This window comes from Zosterops lateralis (genome assembly GCF_965231275.1).
Source record: "Zosterops lateralis genome assembly, chromosome: 4".
Lineage (NCBI taxonomy): Eukaryota > Metazoa > Chordata > Aves > Passeriformes > Zosteropidae > Zosterops > Zosterops lateralis.
In genome coordinates this window covers 11,322,945-11,338,917 of record NC_139765.1, presented here as the reverse complement: position 1 = coordinate 11,338,917, position 15,973 = coordinate 11,322,945, and the positions used below count along the sequence as shown (strand labels likewise).

Below are 15,973 nucleotides of genomic sequence, written 5' to 3'. Positions count from 1 at the left end.
AATGGATGGATGGATGGATGAATGGGTGCAATGGATGGATGGATGGATGGATGGATGGATGGATGGAGGGAATGGATGGATGGAGGGAATGGATGGAATGGATGGATGGATGGATGGAATGGATGGATGGATGGATGGATGGATGGATGGGTGGATGGATGGATGGGTGGATGGGTGGATGGATGGGTGGAATGGATGGATGGATGGATGAATGGGTGGAATGGATGGATGGATGGATGGATGGATGGATGGATGGATGGAATGGATGGATGGATGGATGGATGGATGGATGGATGGATGGAACGGTGAGGATCTCGCTGTTCCCTGAGCGGGATAAGGGGATGAACTGGATGGCAATGAGGTCCCTATTACTTTGGGAAGAGGAATGACTGAAAGGAAAGAGGAGGCATTTCTACAAACAAACTGTGGGCCTGATGGTAGGTAAGGCCAGATACTGAGGGGTGAAAGAAGCAATGGGGGGAACCATAAATTTCACTAATTGACAGAGATTACTCACTCAAGACTGTGCTGAATCTCTGGATTTAGGGTAAAAGAACACAAGGAAAAAGGAAAGGCGGGGGGATTACATATTAGAAAGGGGTCTATATAAAGCGATTTGGGATGTCTGTGCGTCTAAGGAACCTCATCCACTGAGGGAAGAGTGAGGGAAACACGGCCTGGAAATCAGGATAAAAAGGAGGCTGTGTCCTCTAACAATTTGAGAGACCCCATGAGAAATGCCCATGACCTCTCTCTTTATTCGAATAAAGTCACAGGACTCCTCTGTGGACATAAACCTCTGGTGTATGTGGATTAGTTTTCCTTGCAGGACGAACGGGACGGGAATGTCATCGCTGCTCCCTCAGGGAGCGGGATGGGGGCTGAATGAGACGAGGATGTCTCTGTTCCCTCAGGGGCGGATGAGAGCCTAAACGAGACGGCGAGGAGCTCGCTGTTCCCTCATGGAGCGGTATGAGGGATGAATGGGACGGCGATGTCGGTGTTCCCTCATGGAGCGGGATGAGGGATGAAGAGGACGGTGAGGAGCCCGCTGCTCCCTCATGGAGAGGGATGGTGACTGAAGAGGACGGTGAGGAGCCCGCTGTTCCCTCATGGAGAGGGATGGTGGCTGAATGGGACGAGGATGTCGTCGCTGCTCCGTCAGGGGGTGGGATGGCGGCCGAATGGAATGGGGATGTCGCTGTTCCCTCATGGAGCGGATGAGAGGATGAACAGGACAGCGAGGAGCCGGCCGTTCCCTCACGGGGCGGGATGGGCTGACGGGGACACTGACACCGACACAGCCCCCCGGCCCGGCGGAGCGCTGAGGGCAGGCCCGTCCCCCCGGCGGGCGGGGCTGTGGCGGCCGCGCCCCCGCGCGTGACGCGCGTCCGCCGGGAAGCGCTTCCTGCCCGTCACTTCCCCCCCGCCGCCGCCGCCGCCGGGCCGCCGGACTCGTGCCCTGCCCTGCCCTGCCCAGGCCCCGCCGCCGCCGCCGCCGCCATGGCCATGAGGCAGACCCCGCTCACCTGCTCCGGCCACACGCGGCCCGTGGTGGACCTGGCCTTCAGCGGCGTCACCCCCTACGGATATTTCCTCATCAGCGCCTGCAAGGGTGAGCGGGACGGGCCGCTTTGTTCGGGATCCCCCGCCCCGGGGGTGGGCGTGGGGGAGCCCCGCCGCCCGTAGGCCGCGCATCGCCGCCCCAGGGGTGTCTGCGGGGCGGGGAGTCTCGGGGAGATGTCCCGGCCACCGCCTCGGTGTGCTCCGGAATGGCGAAGGGAGCGGACAGCCGGTTTTCTTTCCTGGTGCTCCATTGCCGGGTTGGCCGGGGCTGTCGGAGCCCGCATGCGCCCGGGGGGATCCCGGCTGGTGGGGCGGGAGGGCTCCGGATGGTTCGTTTGTACAACGTGCCCTTTCCACTGCCTGGGCACATGGGCTGCGGATTTAAAGCGAGCTCCTGTTTGACCAGGGCATCTGCCTTGCCTTTCCGGACACGGCGTGAGCTCACTGTGGCAGTAGCATTTTATTTTCTTACGTGTATATTTTAATCTTTCGCACGCATAAGTTTTAAAGGGCATTTCTTGCTGCCTTGAACTGCTTCCAGTTCAGCTCTACATCTTGTGTGAACAGCTCTTTGATAGCTTTCCAGCAAAAACTGATGATAGGAAAGTCTTTCTATTACTACTTCATTTTTGTATCGCTGTATGTTTTAATAATATCTCACTGCAATCATGAGACTTGTTTCTACATACTGATGACCCCATAATATTGTTCCAAAGTAAAAAAAAAAAAAAAAAAAAAAAAAAAAAAAAAAAAAAAAAAGGCAAACCAAATCTGTCCTGCCCTAAGAAAACTTTAGTAAAAACAAAACCTAAGTGAAATGTTCCTTTCTAAGGAACACATCCTTTAAAATAGACCTTTTGTCTATCTTAAAACAAGGTGCAGACTTTTACCAGGAATCTTTTATCTCATTTGCAGCATTTGAATATTGGTAGAGTTCAGATGCATGCAGCAAATACAGCTGCATATCTAAACTCTACAGCTAAAACCCTCTGCAAAGAGTGGCTTTGTACAGTACGGGGTATTTCCACATGCTGGTGCAAGGGAATATTATTTTCTTTTAAAAGACTGTTTCCTCCTTTTACCTGACTGTTGGTTTTGTTTCTGTGAAGATGGCAAGCCTATGCTGCGCCAGGGAGACACAGGAGACTGGATTGGCACCTTTCTGGGCCACAAAGGTGCTGTCTGGGGTGCCACCCTGAACACGGATGCCACCAAAGCAGCTACAGCAGCAGCAGATTTTACAGCGTAAGTGATGAGCTGTCCTCGTGCTCTGTGCTTTGATTTTATTCCATAGCTCTTGGGTGGTGACATGACTGTACTAAATACTGATTAGTTTGTTTCTCTGTAGTAACTGTTAGCTTATTTTGGCTGGCCAAATTAAAACCTAGACTTTTACCGTCTTGAAAGCAGCTACAGTTAATTCTCTCACAATGACCAACTTCTTGATGTGCTTAATTGTCATACTGGTTTACTTAACTTTCCTGTGCAGGTCTAATCTCTGGCACTGTAGTTATAGTAGAGTTGAGAGGGGAATTTTTATTTTTCATCTCCCAGTTAGCCTCTTTTTATTACAAGGAACTTCTGCTAAATTAGTTCTTTGATGTTGTTTGTTTGTGCTGTTTGCAGTATTAATGAATGTTTTGCAAGTCGAATCTTGTTAGTAGAGGGCAAATTCTATTAATGAAATGGCAGAGAAGAGCCACCTTTGTCTTCAAACTAAAATATTAATTAGTTTGCATAGTCCTGAAGAAGAGCATAAAGGAAAGTGGTGGGACAGTCCAAAAAAAGTTCTAATAAATATATATATAAAATATTCTTCTTGATTAACTGGGTAACAACTTATAAAAATGTAGCACTTAGGATAAAATGTTGTGATGGCATCAGGAAAGATTGCTTACAAATTCATCTGACTGTCCAGGTTGATTTGTCCTGGTGCTTCTAAAATATGAATATTTCCTCTTGCTGTTTAGCAAAGTGTGGGATGCTGTGTCAGGCGATGAACTAATCACACTGGCTCACAAACACATTGTCAAAAGTGTGGATTTTACACAGGTATGAGAAACCTTTATACTTTATTCACCAGGGAAGTAAGCTCTTGAGTACGTTTTGCTATTAGTTACTTTTTTTTTTTTGCCTTTTTTATAGTATATCTTAACAGGTAAATAATTGAAAATACCGCTGCTCATTTTTAAGATTGTAGAGTTAATGTAACAAGTGTGTTAGAGGCTGGCTGAGAGAAAAAGCTGTGATTTTAACTCAGACAAAAGCTGTATTTTGGTTCAAAGTAGAGTTGACTCTCTATAACTTCTGTTTCAGGATAGCAATTATCTGTTAACAGGTGGACAAGATAAGCTCTTGCGTATCTATGACTTGAGCAAGCCAGAAGCAGGTGAGTCTGCTTTTAAAACTGATTCTTGGGAGCTTTTTTGAGTTAATAAAAGTTCTGAAACTAAGGGGCTGCTCTCTGTTGTGAATCACAAAGAACAATGTTGAGGATTGTTTTACAAATGTAATGTCTATGACCCTTTGGTATATAAGGGTCCCAGAATTGCTGGGGTTGGAGAGGCCCTTGAAAGATCACCTGGTTCCAAACCCTCTTCTTTGAGCTGCTGGATCAGGTTGATTAAAGCCTCATCCAACCTGGTCTTGAACACTTCAAGCAGAGTGTGTTTCAGTTCAGTGCAGACACACTAGAAATTGTTCTAACTAATTAAAATTTAGTCATCTGAAACAAAAAAAGACTCCACATACGTAAGCACGTTTAAATTCATGTTGATGCTGAACTATTGATGATTGATAGGAAGTCAGAGAACCTTGATGTTCACCAAGTGAAGTTTTTGGAAGCTAGGGAATCAGATACCCAGTTTGCATTTATCCTGTTCCTGGAATAAGGTCTACAAATGAAGTCCTAAGTGCTTGATGTAATTCTACAGTCTCTAGTGGATGGAAATCTGTGTAGCTTAAGGAAGCCCCTGAACTGCTGTATGCCATTATTTCATTTGATTACGTGTATTAAAATATTTGGCTTTATTTTAAGAACCGGACGTTGTCAGTGGACATACTTCTGGCATTAAAAAAGCCTTGTGGAGCAGTGATGACAAACAGATTCTTTCAGCTGATGATAAAACTGTCCGGTAAGAAAAAGCAACTTTCAGTTTTCTTAATTTGTCATGCTCTGTGTGAGGATATAGTTGTGTTATTTTGGTAAAGGGTATGAATAACACAAGTTACCTGATCCTAGAATGTTGTAGCTGTGTGCCTGATACTGCTCTGTTCTGCTGTCAGAGATCATTTTGCTAACAGTTCTAATTTACCCCATTAATGTGTGCTCCTAATAGTTGTGTTCTCCCTGATAAGAAGAGCTGGTCTTTCAAAACTGCATAGAATTAAGTTTATGTCTTTATAATCCTAAAGAAGATGAATTTATAGATGAAGTCTCTTGCATACACACTGTCCTGAGCTATTGCTGCTTTGCCTTCTTCAGTTTCCTGGGGTTCAAGATAGGCAAGAGCCTGGTCCTGTTTGTTTTTCTCTAAATGCAGCAGTCAGCTAGTGAATAGATTTTTATTTGTCTCAGCAGCACAATTTGATTTCTGTTCACATACTTCTTGCACTGCTAGCTAGAAAACTGTATTATGTTTAATGAACTTCTGTAAATTAGGATTAGTACCTCTTAGTCTGGAAGTAAAAAGACAGAATAGAATCTTCAAGCCTTGCTTCAAGATCTGTTGCTTTGGAGACTTAAACCAAATATTTTTAATCTCCAAGAGAAACACTGAGCAGTTAAATGGTGTGTATATACCATTTAATGTTGTGGTATTAAGCTGCAAAGGTAAAAGTATTTTAAAAAAGGAATGTGTCTTAAGCTTGGCCTAGGTGAGAATTCAGATAATGCCACTGAAGATCTGAAGTACCTCTGGAATCAAACCACGTTCCTTGATGGGTGCTTTTTTTGATCTAGGTCTTGCCGTGGGTGTGAGGTGGAAACTGTTTGATTTGCAGAGTTCTGAGAGTCTTTTTTTCCCTTTTTGTTTCCTTTTAAGCCTCTGGGACCGGAGTACCATGACTGAGGTGAAGTCACTAAATGTGGCAATGTCAGTGAGCAGCATGGAGTATGTTCCAGAAGGACAGATACTGGTGATAACCTATGGGAAGACTATTGCTTTTCATAGTGCAGAAACGTGAGTACACAATTCTAGTTCTCACAGGTGGACTGATGGGCTTCTTGTGGGTAAAAACTGGCTGTACAAGGCCAGAATCACCAAGTTGTGAAATCTGGCATCTCTATGATGTTTCAAGGAAGGAAGTTTAATGCTTAAAACATATAAAGTAGTTCTGTATGCATGAGCTTTTGTTTGGGTTATTCTAAACTCATTTCTAACTTTACAAACATGATTTGCAAGTATCAAAACTTGTTTCAGAAGCTCTATGGGGTTGTATTCTATTTCTGGTAAAAGCAGTTGAGATCAGTACAATCAGAGTTTCTTTGCTCTCAGGATTTTTTTTGTTTTAATGTGAACTTTGTTAACAAACTTTTCTCCCTCAGTCTAGAGCAGATTAAATCATTTGAAGCGCCTGCTACAATCAATTCTGCATCACTTCACCCTGCGAAAGAATGTTTGGTTGCAGGTGGTGAAGATTTTAAACTCTATAAATATGACTATAATACAGGAGAAGAATTAGGTATGTTTGTCTCCTATAATCATAGAGGAATTTTGAAATAGGTATTAATAAAATAATGGCCAGTAAATGAAACTGTTGTACTCAGATGAGGTTTTAGCATAGCATGCTGTGCAAGAGGATGATGAAAAGGTATATAATCAGTTTAACCTTTTTTGCTATCTCAGTATACCTGATATTATTCTATAACTAACTAAAACATCCATTTAACAATTCTGCACCTATTTAAAAAAAAATTCTCATTGTGTATTGCTATAGTATCTGTTTGTTAAATTGTCTTACTATTCATTAGATATGTCAGTTGCAACATTTATGAAAAAATATGATGTGTTGGCCAGACTTGTTTCAAAAAAAGCATATTTTCTTACTGATCCAGTCCTCATTTAAAATCATTTGTTTGTGGAAGGAGTGGTTGAGGGAACAGAGCATGTGTACTCCATGCTGCTGGCTTGCTTTGCAGTTTTGTCTAGAATAACTAAGCATCTTTTTCTTTGAAGTTAATAAAATTTAGTATCTTGGCTAAAGTAGCCATTGCTGACACACTCATTCAGGGAAACTCTGTTTTGTATCAGAAACAGATCAGTTTGTACTTAAATCTGTACTTAAATTGGTTTGTACTTAAATTGCAGTTGTTGGCTGAAATTTGAAATTGATGCTCTTGACATATTCCCTTCAGAATCTTACAAAGGGCACTTTGGTCCCATTCACTGCGTGAGATTTAGCCCCGATGGAGAGTTATATGCAAGTGGCTCTGAGGATGGCACACTAAGGCTGTGGCAGACAACAGTAGGGAAAACCTATGGCCTTTGGAAGTGTGTAGTTCCTGGTAAGTGTGTGCTTGGTCCTGCTGAAACTTGGCAAGTCTGGGTGCACTTCTGAAGTAATATCTATCCTTAGTGGTGAGCACTGAGTTTCATACAGTCACTTCTGTCTTCTGAGGGTTTCTGATCTACTAAAATCTGTTAGATTGAAGGATCTTTGTAGCTGTCATGTAAGCAATTAACATCACACCCATAAGCTTTTTGAATATAGACACTTTGTGGATATTCAAGCCAAGAGCCTGATGTATTTTTATGTTGAAGAGTGAGAAATATGTGATACCACTTTTATAGTTCTGAAAGAGACACTCTCTAGAAAGAAGTGTAGTTTTATTTTATATTATACTCTGATTCTTTCAGCTTGGGGAGAGGGAGGTAATAACTACACGTGGATATTCATTAACAGAGTTGCTTGCTTGAGTGTTTCTCCTCAACAGACACTGAATTACATGGAAATTACTTTTGTTGTTTTTTTTTTAAATTAAGGTGGGTGGGTGAAACTGAAGGTATTGACTATTTGTTTTTCTACTCTTTCTCTACAGAAGAGGAGAATGCAGAAGCAGCAAAAGCAAGGACTACCCTTCCAGGAACTGCAGAGGAGGAAATAGGTAATGAACTAAACTGTCAGCTTCAATTGCCTCAGTATTAAAAGACAGTCAAGATGATAGCATTCCTTAGTATGGAAGAAGTACTTTCCCTCAAGTGTTTTCTGGTATTGTTCACTCTTTTCAAATGATCTTTGAATGCATTTGCCTGATATGGATTGTGTGGTGTCAGACTGGGGACTGGAGCTGTGCGGGCAGAACAGCTGGATCAGGTTGAATGGGAAAACAAACTGAACGAGCCTCTTTAGGCAATCCCTGCAACATTCGTTTGGTTTATGTATCTAAAGTGAAGTTAAATAACACCCTTTTTTATTCAGTTGCAGAAGAGATTGCCTCTGAAAACTCAGATACAGTGTACAGCTCAACTCCTGAAGTGAAAGCCTGATTACTGCAGCTGTTACGTGGCACATGGACATGCGAGACTAAATCAAGCGAGCAGTGACAGACAGCAGCCTTGCAGAGAGCGCTCCCTCCCGGGGCAAAGATGGGCAGTAATTGATGAGAGTGCGGTGGAACTGGCTGGGTGTTGTCTGTAAGAGAACTGAGCATCCAAATAAAAACCCAAAAGACAAGTAGTAGAGTTCTGCTGGCTTTTTGGCATAACTGCCTACTGTCTTTTCAAAGAAGTGTGCAAGCCAAGATCCAGTCTCTCCAATCTCAATTAGACTCATTGTAGTGTGTTTTCATTATTATGAAGAAGAGATACAATGGCTTTTACCTTTTTTTTTTTTTTTTTTTTTTTTTTTTTTTTTTTTTTCTTCTTTTTTTTTTTCTCCTTGAAAGTTGGAAAAAAATTGGCTCTAGTTGAAAAGAAGGGATTATGTACTTAAGTGAATTTGGTTCGGGTTTTGTTTCATTGTATGCTGCTTCTGAATGTTTAACTGTTTTCAGTTGTCTAAATAAAATGCCTCTCCAAACTTGTACATTACTTTTGAGCGTTGGGTTCATGAAATGGAAAAGCCAACCACATTAATCACGTAATCCTTGGCATCTTGGGTTTGTACTGTGCAGAGAGAAAGCAAAAGAATGTTCTAGTGTTGGTACAGAGGGTGGCAAGTTCTTTGATCTGTAAGCTTTGTATCTTTTTTATTCTTTAAAGTTTGAATGTAAACATGAGTCTCTAAAAAGAAAAACAGTGAAAATTCCTAAATTAAACGTGCTGCCTGAAGTATTTGGTTGTACATGAAAATATCAGAGGCTGGCTGCAAATCTGTGTAAAGCTTGGGTTTAGTCCTCCAGACTGGATAAAAAAGTTACTCTTTCAAGGTTACAAATCATATTTTCTTCATTAAAGAAAATAATTGCCATTCTTCCACTTGTCATTCCTTTAATGTTATGCGGAAAGCTTTACATAATGCATTCTGTGTGGTAAGAAGAAAGTTGGAGGTATATTTATTCACACACCTTTTCATTTTTTCATATTCATATTTTCCTTACTGTCCTGTTTTTGTAGACTATACTTATTTCCAATCACCTATTTGAAATTTATTCTAAAAACAAGCAACTCTCATTTACAGCTAAATGGTTCAGTCTGGCTAATTCCAATAAGGCTTATGAGGACTCCATGTCTATTACTTGAGCATAAAAATTTTATTTTACAAATTGGATGCATTTAAAATGAGGAGCTTGGAACACCTTGCCCCATGGTGAAACTACTTGTATGCTGTGGGTTTTATTCCGTATTTGCAGTAGGCTCTATAGCACTTCATAGAGAGGTCTGGAATAGAGTCTCAGAATCATTTAGCTGGAGAAAAAAAACCTTTACCACCAAGTTCAGCTGTTAACCTAGTTGTTCTCAAGTTCATCAGAAAACCATGTCTCATTCTGAATTTACGGCTTGCTCTGGGATGCATAAAAATGAAATGGCTACTAGGCATAAAAAGCTAATACTTAGTAATGGCTGCTAAAATACTGGGAGAAATGAAAAAAATCTCAACAAAACTAAAGTACTCTTAGGAACAAGTGTTTGAAAAATCACCAGTAAGGGTATCAGCAAAACCCAGATTTAATATTAAGGGACAGGACAACAAAGTTCCTTGGCAAGATTCACTCTACTACTTACAGGACAGTTAAGGCCCACCAACGAAAAAACAAGCAACAACACAACCTAACAAAATCCAGGCAATTAAAAAATAGAACTGAGAACTGGCGAGAGGGATGTGTGTATAGTGAGGGCAAGGATAAAAAGGAATAAGGCCTAAAAGCTTAACAGCATTCAACAGTAATGTTCACTTCTATGTTAAACTTAACAATTTTACAGAGGAATAACACTTAACTTACACCTAACTTAACTTAGAACTTTACCCTAAAAATTTAACAGATGAATAACACTTAACAACGTTTAACCTGATTTAGGACTTAACCCTACTTACAAGCCTTAGACATCTAGGGTAACAGTGTTTCATCCCAGACGCAGTTAGTGTTGGCACTTAGTTTGGAAGTGCGGTAACAGGGATGTTGTGCCATTCAGGCAAAAAAAGTAATTTCCAAGGCAGTTCATAAAGAAAACAAGACAGCAGCAGTTCTTGGGAGCAGACGGTGTTTCTGAGGAGCTCAAGAGGAGCTGAGCCCAGTGCTGTTTGTCAAGGCCAAGGCATCACAAGCATTTCTTAGATGACAGTGTGGCCTGGAAAAGAGGGAGGAGGAGGATGCAGCAACACAAATACTTGAAAGCTTGTGATTTTTGGACTGCTTTGACAGGTCCTAAAGTACAGAGTGCAAATGGTATATGCTTCTAGAGTGACTGCTGTCTTTTAAACCATTGCTTCTCAAAGCATATATGCTTTTGGTATGGGAAAAGGAAAAAAGAAAATGTCCTCAGGTTTCAGAGCTATGGCCCTTTCCTGCTTTACCTGATGGTGTTGTGATTTGGGGGTTTCTTTAAGTTGCAAACTGTTTCATCTAAACATTAATAATATTAACAATGTATAACATATTTTTCATGAGACTTGTGGCATTTTTTGAGGTCTGGAAAAAAGGCCATGAAGTTTTCAGTGGCTTAATTACCAGAAATTCATTCTTCAGGTACCACTAGCAGCTTTACAAGTTGATAGCTCTACTGACCCTGTGTGTACATGTGGCACCAGTTCCTCCTTGAGGAGTCAACACAAAGACACACAACAGTGCCTTGACTCAATCACCACATGAACGGCAGGTTCAACGCTGTGCATCGACAGAGGAACAGAATATCCGTGTACCTCCGGAGGAACAGGATAGCCATGAACAGAATATCCGTGTACCTCCGGAGGAACGGGATAGCCATGAACAGAATATCCGTGTACCTCCAGAGGAACGAGATAGCCATGAATAGAATATCCATGTACCTCCAGGGGAACGGGATATCCATGAACAGAATATCCGTGTACCTCCAGGAGAAGGGGATAACCATGGACAGAATATCCATGTACCTCCAGAGGAACGGGATAGCCATGAGCAGAATATCCATGTACCTCCAGGGGAATGGGATATCCATGAACAGAATATCCATGTACTTCCAGGGGAAGGGGATATCCATGGACAGAATATCCATGTACCTCCAGAGGAACGGGATAGCCATGAGCAGAATATCCATGTACCTCCAGGGGAACGGGATATCCATGAACCTCCAAAGGAATGGGATATCCATGTATATCGCCAGAGGAAAGGACTATCCATGTACCTTCAGAGTAATGGAACATCCATGAATGGAATATCCATGTACCTCCAAAGGAATGGAATATCCATGTACCTCCAGAGGAATGGGATATCCATGTCCATCCAAAGGAATTGGGATATCCATGTACCTCCAGAGGAGCGGGATATTCGTGTACCGCCAGAGGAGCGGGATATCCTTGTACTCCAGAGGAGAGGAGCATCCCCGCGGTTCCCGCAGGGCCGAGGCCGCGCGCGCCTTGCCCGGCCCGGTCCCCACGTGGCCCCGGCGCTTCCTGCCCGTGCGGGGCGGGCCCGGCGGGGCCAAGTCCGCCCGCCCCGGCCGGGCCGGGCCGCGGGGCGGAGATGGCGGCCATGGCCGGGCGGAACCCGGGCACCGAGCAGGGTAAGCGGCGGCCGGGGCGCCGGGGATCCCCGGTGGGCGCTGCGGGTCCTCGGGGCGGAGCGGGCGGTGCCGCCGGGGCGGAGCGGGCGGTGCCGGGCCCGACCCCCCCAGCCCGGCCCAGCCTCCTCCCGCCGGCGGCGGAACCGCGCTCCTCTGGAAAGCCCAAACGGGAGCGGCCCCGCCGTTCCTCTGGGGGCTCCGACACACCCGGGAGGGGGATTTGGTGCTGCAGGTTAAACACCAGTTTCCGTGTCCAAAGCATGTGGCTTTGGCTGAGGGGCTCCGAGCAGGGCCAGGGGATGTAGCACAGCTCCGCAGCCCTGGTCCTGTCAGGAGCTGGACCTGGATCCCCCTTGCATAGCGTTCTGGTTCTCACGGGATGATCCTTCTTCCCCTCTTTCTCACTAAGAGATTTAAAACACTTAATTTGGGCTCTGATTTGCAAACTCGAAACTCCACCTCTTCTTTCTGGTGGTTCTTGTTGCTTGCTCTCTAAGGAGTTGGTAGGGTTCTTCCAGGTGATCTCCGAGCCCGAAGGTGGCTGTGCCTCAGGTAAGGCAGGGAGCAGCCAAGAAGGACTTTCTCTGCCTTTTCCTGGGGTTCTCTTTCTCCTCATTGCTGGGGAAGGGGAAAGTGCTACAGCTGCAGCAGTGGGATGAGTTAGAGCAGGGAGACTCCCTACAGGCTGCCTCTAAGGTAAACTGGTATTACCTTTTTAAGGTGTTAGGTTTTTCTGGTAATTTGGTCATTATGAGTGGGTGGACAGTGAGGTGGAGGACACACAGGGGTGGCCCTACAGAAGAGGGGGAGCAAACGGCAGCTGGTGTGGGACAGGTGGGTCTCTAAGTTGGCCCGAGCAGAGTTCAGGAGGTTGTGCCATCACATGCCTGTCATGAGAAGCAGCAAAGGCACTTTGTACAGAGCCAACATGCAGTTTAAATGATTAGCCCGTGGATGGACAAGTGACAACTGCATTTCCATCCACTGAAATCGTGGAAATGTTGCAGCTTACAAAAGTGAGCTGTCTAATTCTTCTCTGATGTCCTTGTTCATTAAGGGCTGCTTGTAGGGACAGGTGAGTTTCAACTGCAGCCATCTGAAGAGCTGAAAAAACATTAATAATGTAATGATAAAACATCATTATCTGTTAGGAAAAACAGCTAGTACAGTACTGCAAATGCACTCCAGCTACTTTAAACTAGGGGTGTGTCATGCATTTTCTTAGTAAATTCAAGCTTAAAATTAGTTGATCTGTCAGGAATCCAGAAACATGAAGGTGAAGTCAGCTCAGTTCTGATACTTGCTGCCATCCCTTCCCAGTGATCTTTGTTTACACCAGTTGTGGTCGAAATGAGCCGGGTTAGATGCTCAGGACAGGTGTGGGAAAGGGAATGGTGTGGCTGTGACCATGTTTAAGTGACAGTCTCTAGCATCTGCCTTATGCTGGCTGCTTTAGAGAGAGAACTGCACCTCCCTACCCTTGGCTCTCCCACTGAATACGTGTCTGAAGTACAGCAGTATACTTAATACAGCACTTAACATATCTTAGTGCTGTACCTTAGCTGGTAGCAGTACTCAGAAAGAACAGGGTAAATCCTTACCTTTATCTTTCGTGGTTGCTAACAATACTCACTGCTTCTGTGACTTAGGCACTTCAGCTTTTGAAGGTTTTACAAACCTGTGCCAGCAGCTTTAACACACAGGGTGATTTGCCCTGTTTCCCACACAGCTTTGTGCAGAATTATAGTTTTCTAGCAGGGACATCTAGTGGTAAAATATATTTTACTTAAAAATACATTGTTTGTGTGTCTGCGGTTTCTGTGCTTGCTACATAATGTCATTATTGTAGCAGTAGGTCTCTGATGTTGCCATTAGAGAGGACCTGTTTGCTTATCAATGACAAGCCAAACTCTTCACAAATCATGGCATGTAGTGCTTTCCTGGCTGAGTTTTTTTAAAAATAAATACATTTTTGTAAAATTCCTTGATTCTTCCCTCCTTATCTCCTTCCCTTGTACCCATCACTGCCCCTTAGTAGAAGAAGGTGTTTCCTTGGAATAAAGACCAGGTGCATGTTACACCGATGAAAAGACCCTGATGTGCACAGTCAGAGGCTCACCAGCCTCATACACGGATACATTTGCCATCTGAGAGTCATGTAGGTCAGCTGGACAAAGAGTTTTTCAAGTTTTTCATTCCACAAGGGCTGTTTGCAGAGCTTGTGTGCTTGGGTTCACCACGATGCCTGCAGGGAGGGAAATGAATCCAGGTCACTGGGTTATAATAGCCCAGATGTTTAATGCTTTGTCATGCTTAGAAAAGTATCAGATGCAACTTTCAATGTCACTTCACAATGAAATATTGGAACATACCAGTGAATACCGGTTTTGGAAATGCAAGCTAGCAGCACACTGCTTTGGTTTAACTGTGGGGGTGCAGACAGGTGGGGACACAGGGACTGTCCCCTCTGCCCAGCACTTTGAATGTACATGAAAGATTGGATCCAGTTTCTCTTTCCAGTAGGAAAGAGAGATTAATAAAACTGTCACAGCTTCAGCAGAGACACAGCACAATGGGGCTGGAACCCTGTGAGGAAAGGCTGAAAGAGTTGGGTTGGTTTAGCCCAGGGAAATGGGCTTTAGGGGTCCTGAGGCAGAGAAGTTCATACTGGATATGAGAGAAAACTTGGGGCAGAACAGTCAGGTGCTGGGCTTAGAGAAGCTGTGCAATTTCTGTCCTTGGGGACTCTCAAAACCCACCTGGATAAAGCTCTCAGCAGCCTGGTCTGACCTCAGAGCTGATGCTGCGTTGCACAGGAGGTTGGACAAATGATCCTCAGAGGTCTTCCAATCTAAATTATTCTATGATTGTATGTTTTATTACCTCTGTGTGTCTATATATGTCTGAAAATATATATGTGCATGCATATGTGTATGTATTTTCAGCAATGAGTAATTAATTGCAGTTGTTTCACAATATTCTTGGATTCCAAAAGAACCCCATTATCTATCTGTGTGGCTTAGACCCTCTAGCTGAAGGGCCAAAAATACATTCATTATGTTTCAATTGATATTTTTAATTATAGCTGGTATTTCTGAGCCATCTACATGTGAGAGCTAGCCTGTTGGTAAGTGGCATTTAGATAATGAAGTGTTACATCCCTTTTCAAGACAGCATAATTCTGTTCTAATATATTAATAGCTGGTTTTAGCCTGTACTGTTGCTCTGGTTCTTCACTGTTCTAACACCTTCTGAATATGCTGGTAATTTTAATCAAATTTGAAGGACAAATAGATGTCTTGGAGATAAGTAAGGTACTGTGTGGAGTGACCAAATCAGTTCTTTTGTTGAGGGAAAGGCAGGTACAGGTCAGCAATTACATGAATTTTCATTGCAACTGTTTTATTTTGGCATTTGTGCAAGTAACGGGGTCATGTTTTACTTGTAGTTGTAAGGACCACATGAGGACAGCTGGGTTTTTGGGGTGAGGAGATGTCTCAAGGCAGGGAAGAAGAGAGGGAACAACAGGTGACTTGGACCTGCAGGAAGGCAGGTCCTGATGTTCTGCATCTCAGTTCCTGAGGAAAGGCTTGCCAGTGGTTTCCAGAGTGCTTTGGAGGAGGATGCCATGATCCATTTTGAAATCGCACTGTGCGATTTCACTGATGACACAAGACAACAGAGCTGACTTCTAGTTCAGGGCTCAGGCTTTGAGTATCTGGGTGCTGATAACTTGGAGACTGAACTTCTCTTGTATAGAGGAAGACACACATGAAATTAAGGATCTATTGGTCCTTATCAAGCCTTTTCCATCTCTTCAGTGGCTTTGCTCAGCTCTGTGTGGCCAGCTGGGGTCAGCCTGTGTCCAGCTGAGCTCCTCCTTTCTCCACTGAAGGTTCAGGGTGCAGTTTTAGTCTCTTCTCCCAAAATAACAGCTTTCATCACTTCTCTTCCCCGTTTTATCGTGTGCTCATGGTAAGAGCAGGAGCACACATGCTGTCTCTGGCACACAAAATGAAATAACCAGTTGAGGGGGGCAGCTCCTTTTGGGAACAGTGCTGCCTTAAAATGCTTGTGAAACTACCGCCTCAGGCATTCTTGGGCTTTCTGTTTCGCCATCTGAAGGGATGCCATCAACACATTTTTTTTTTTTTAAAGCTTCTGTAAAAGCTTAATCTGCTTTATGAGGAATGTGTTAGGAGGCTTAGATATTTATGTAATTATCCTAATGAAGTGGTTTTATTTATTGTTTTCTGAGGAAATGCTCG

The 15,973-nt window shown here is 43.7% G+C and overlaps 2 protein-coding genes across 3 annotated transcripts in view; both read left to right on the top strand.

Moving 5' to 3' along the window:
- Positions 1–1,480: 1,480 nt before the first annotated feature.
- STRAP (serine/threonine kinase receptor associated protein) lies at positions 1,481–8,970 on the top strand. The gene is made up of 10 exons (XM_083859607.1): positions 1,481–1,615; positions 2,676–2,811; positions 3,537–3,618; positions 3,883–3,955; positions 4,604–4,700; positions 5,610–5,747; positions 6,113–6,249; positions 6,923–7,072; positions 7,607–7,672; positions 7,987–8,970. Exons 1-10 carry the CDS (start codon positions 1,504–1,506, stop codon positions 8,052–8,054), a joined length of 1,059 nt encoding a protein of 352 aa, XP_083715733.1. The 5' UTR covers positions 1,481–1,503; the 3' UTR covers positions 8,055–8,970.
- A 2,625-nt stretch (positions 8,971–11,595) lies between these two features.
- Positions 11,596–15,973, top strand: part of DERA (deoxyribose-phosphate aldolase) — a 47,233-nt gene continuing 42,855 nt past the window's right edge. For both annotated transcript variants that reach the window (XR_014589785.1, XM_083858825.1), the window contains exon 1: positions 11,596–11,705. Coding sequence is in view for 1 of the 2 variants with exons in the window: in XM_083858825.1 (XP_083714951.1) it covers positions 11,666–11,705 (40 nt within the window). In the remaining variant the exon portion in view is untranslated. The remainder of the gene's footprint in view (positions 11,706–15,973) is intronic.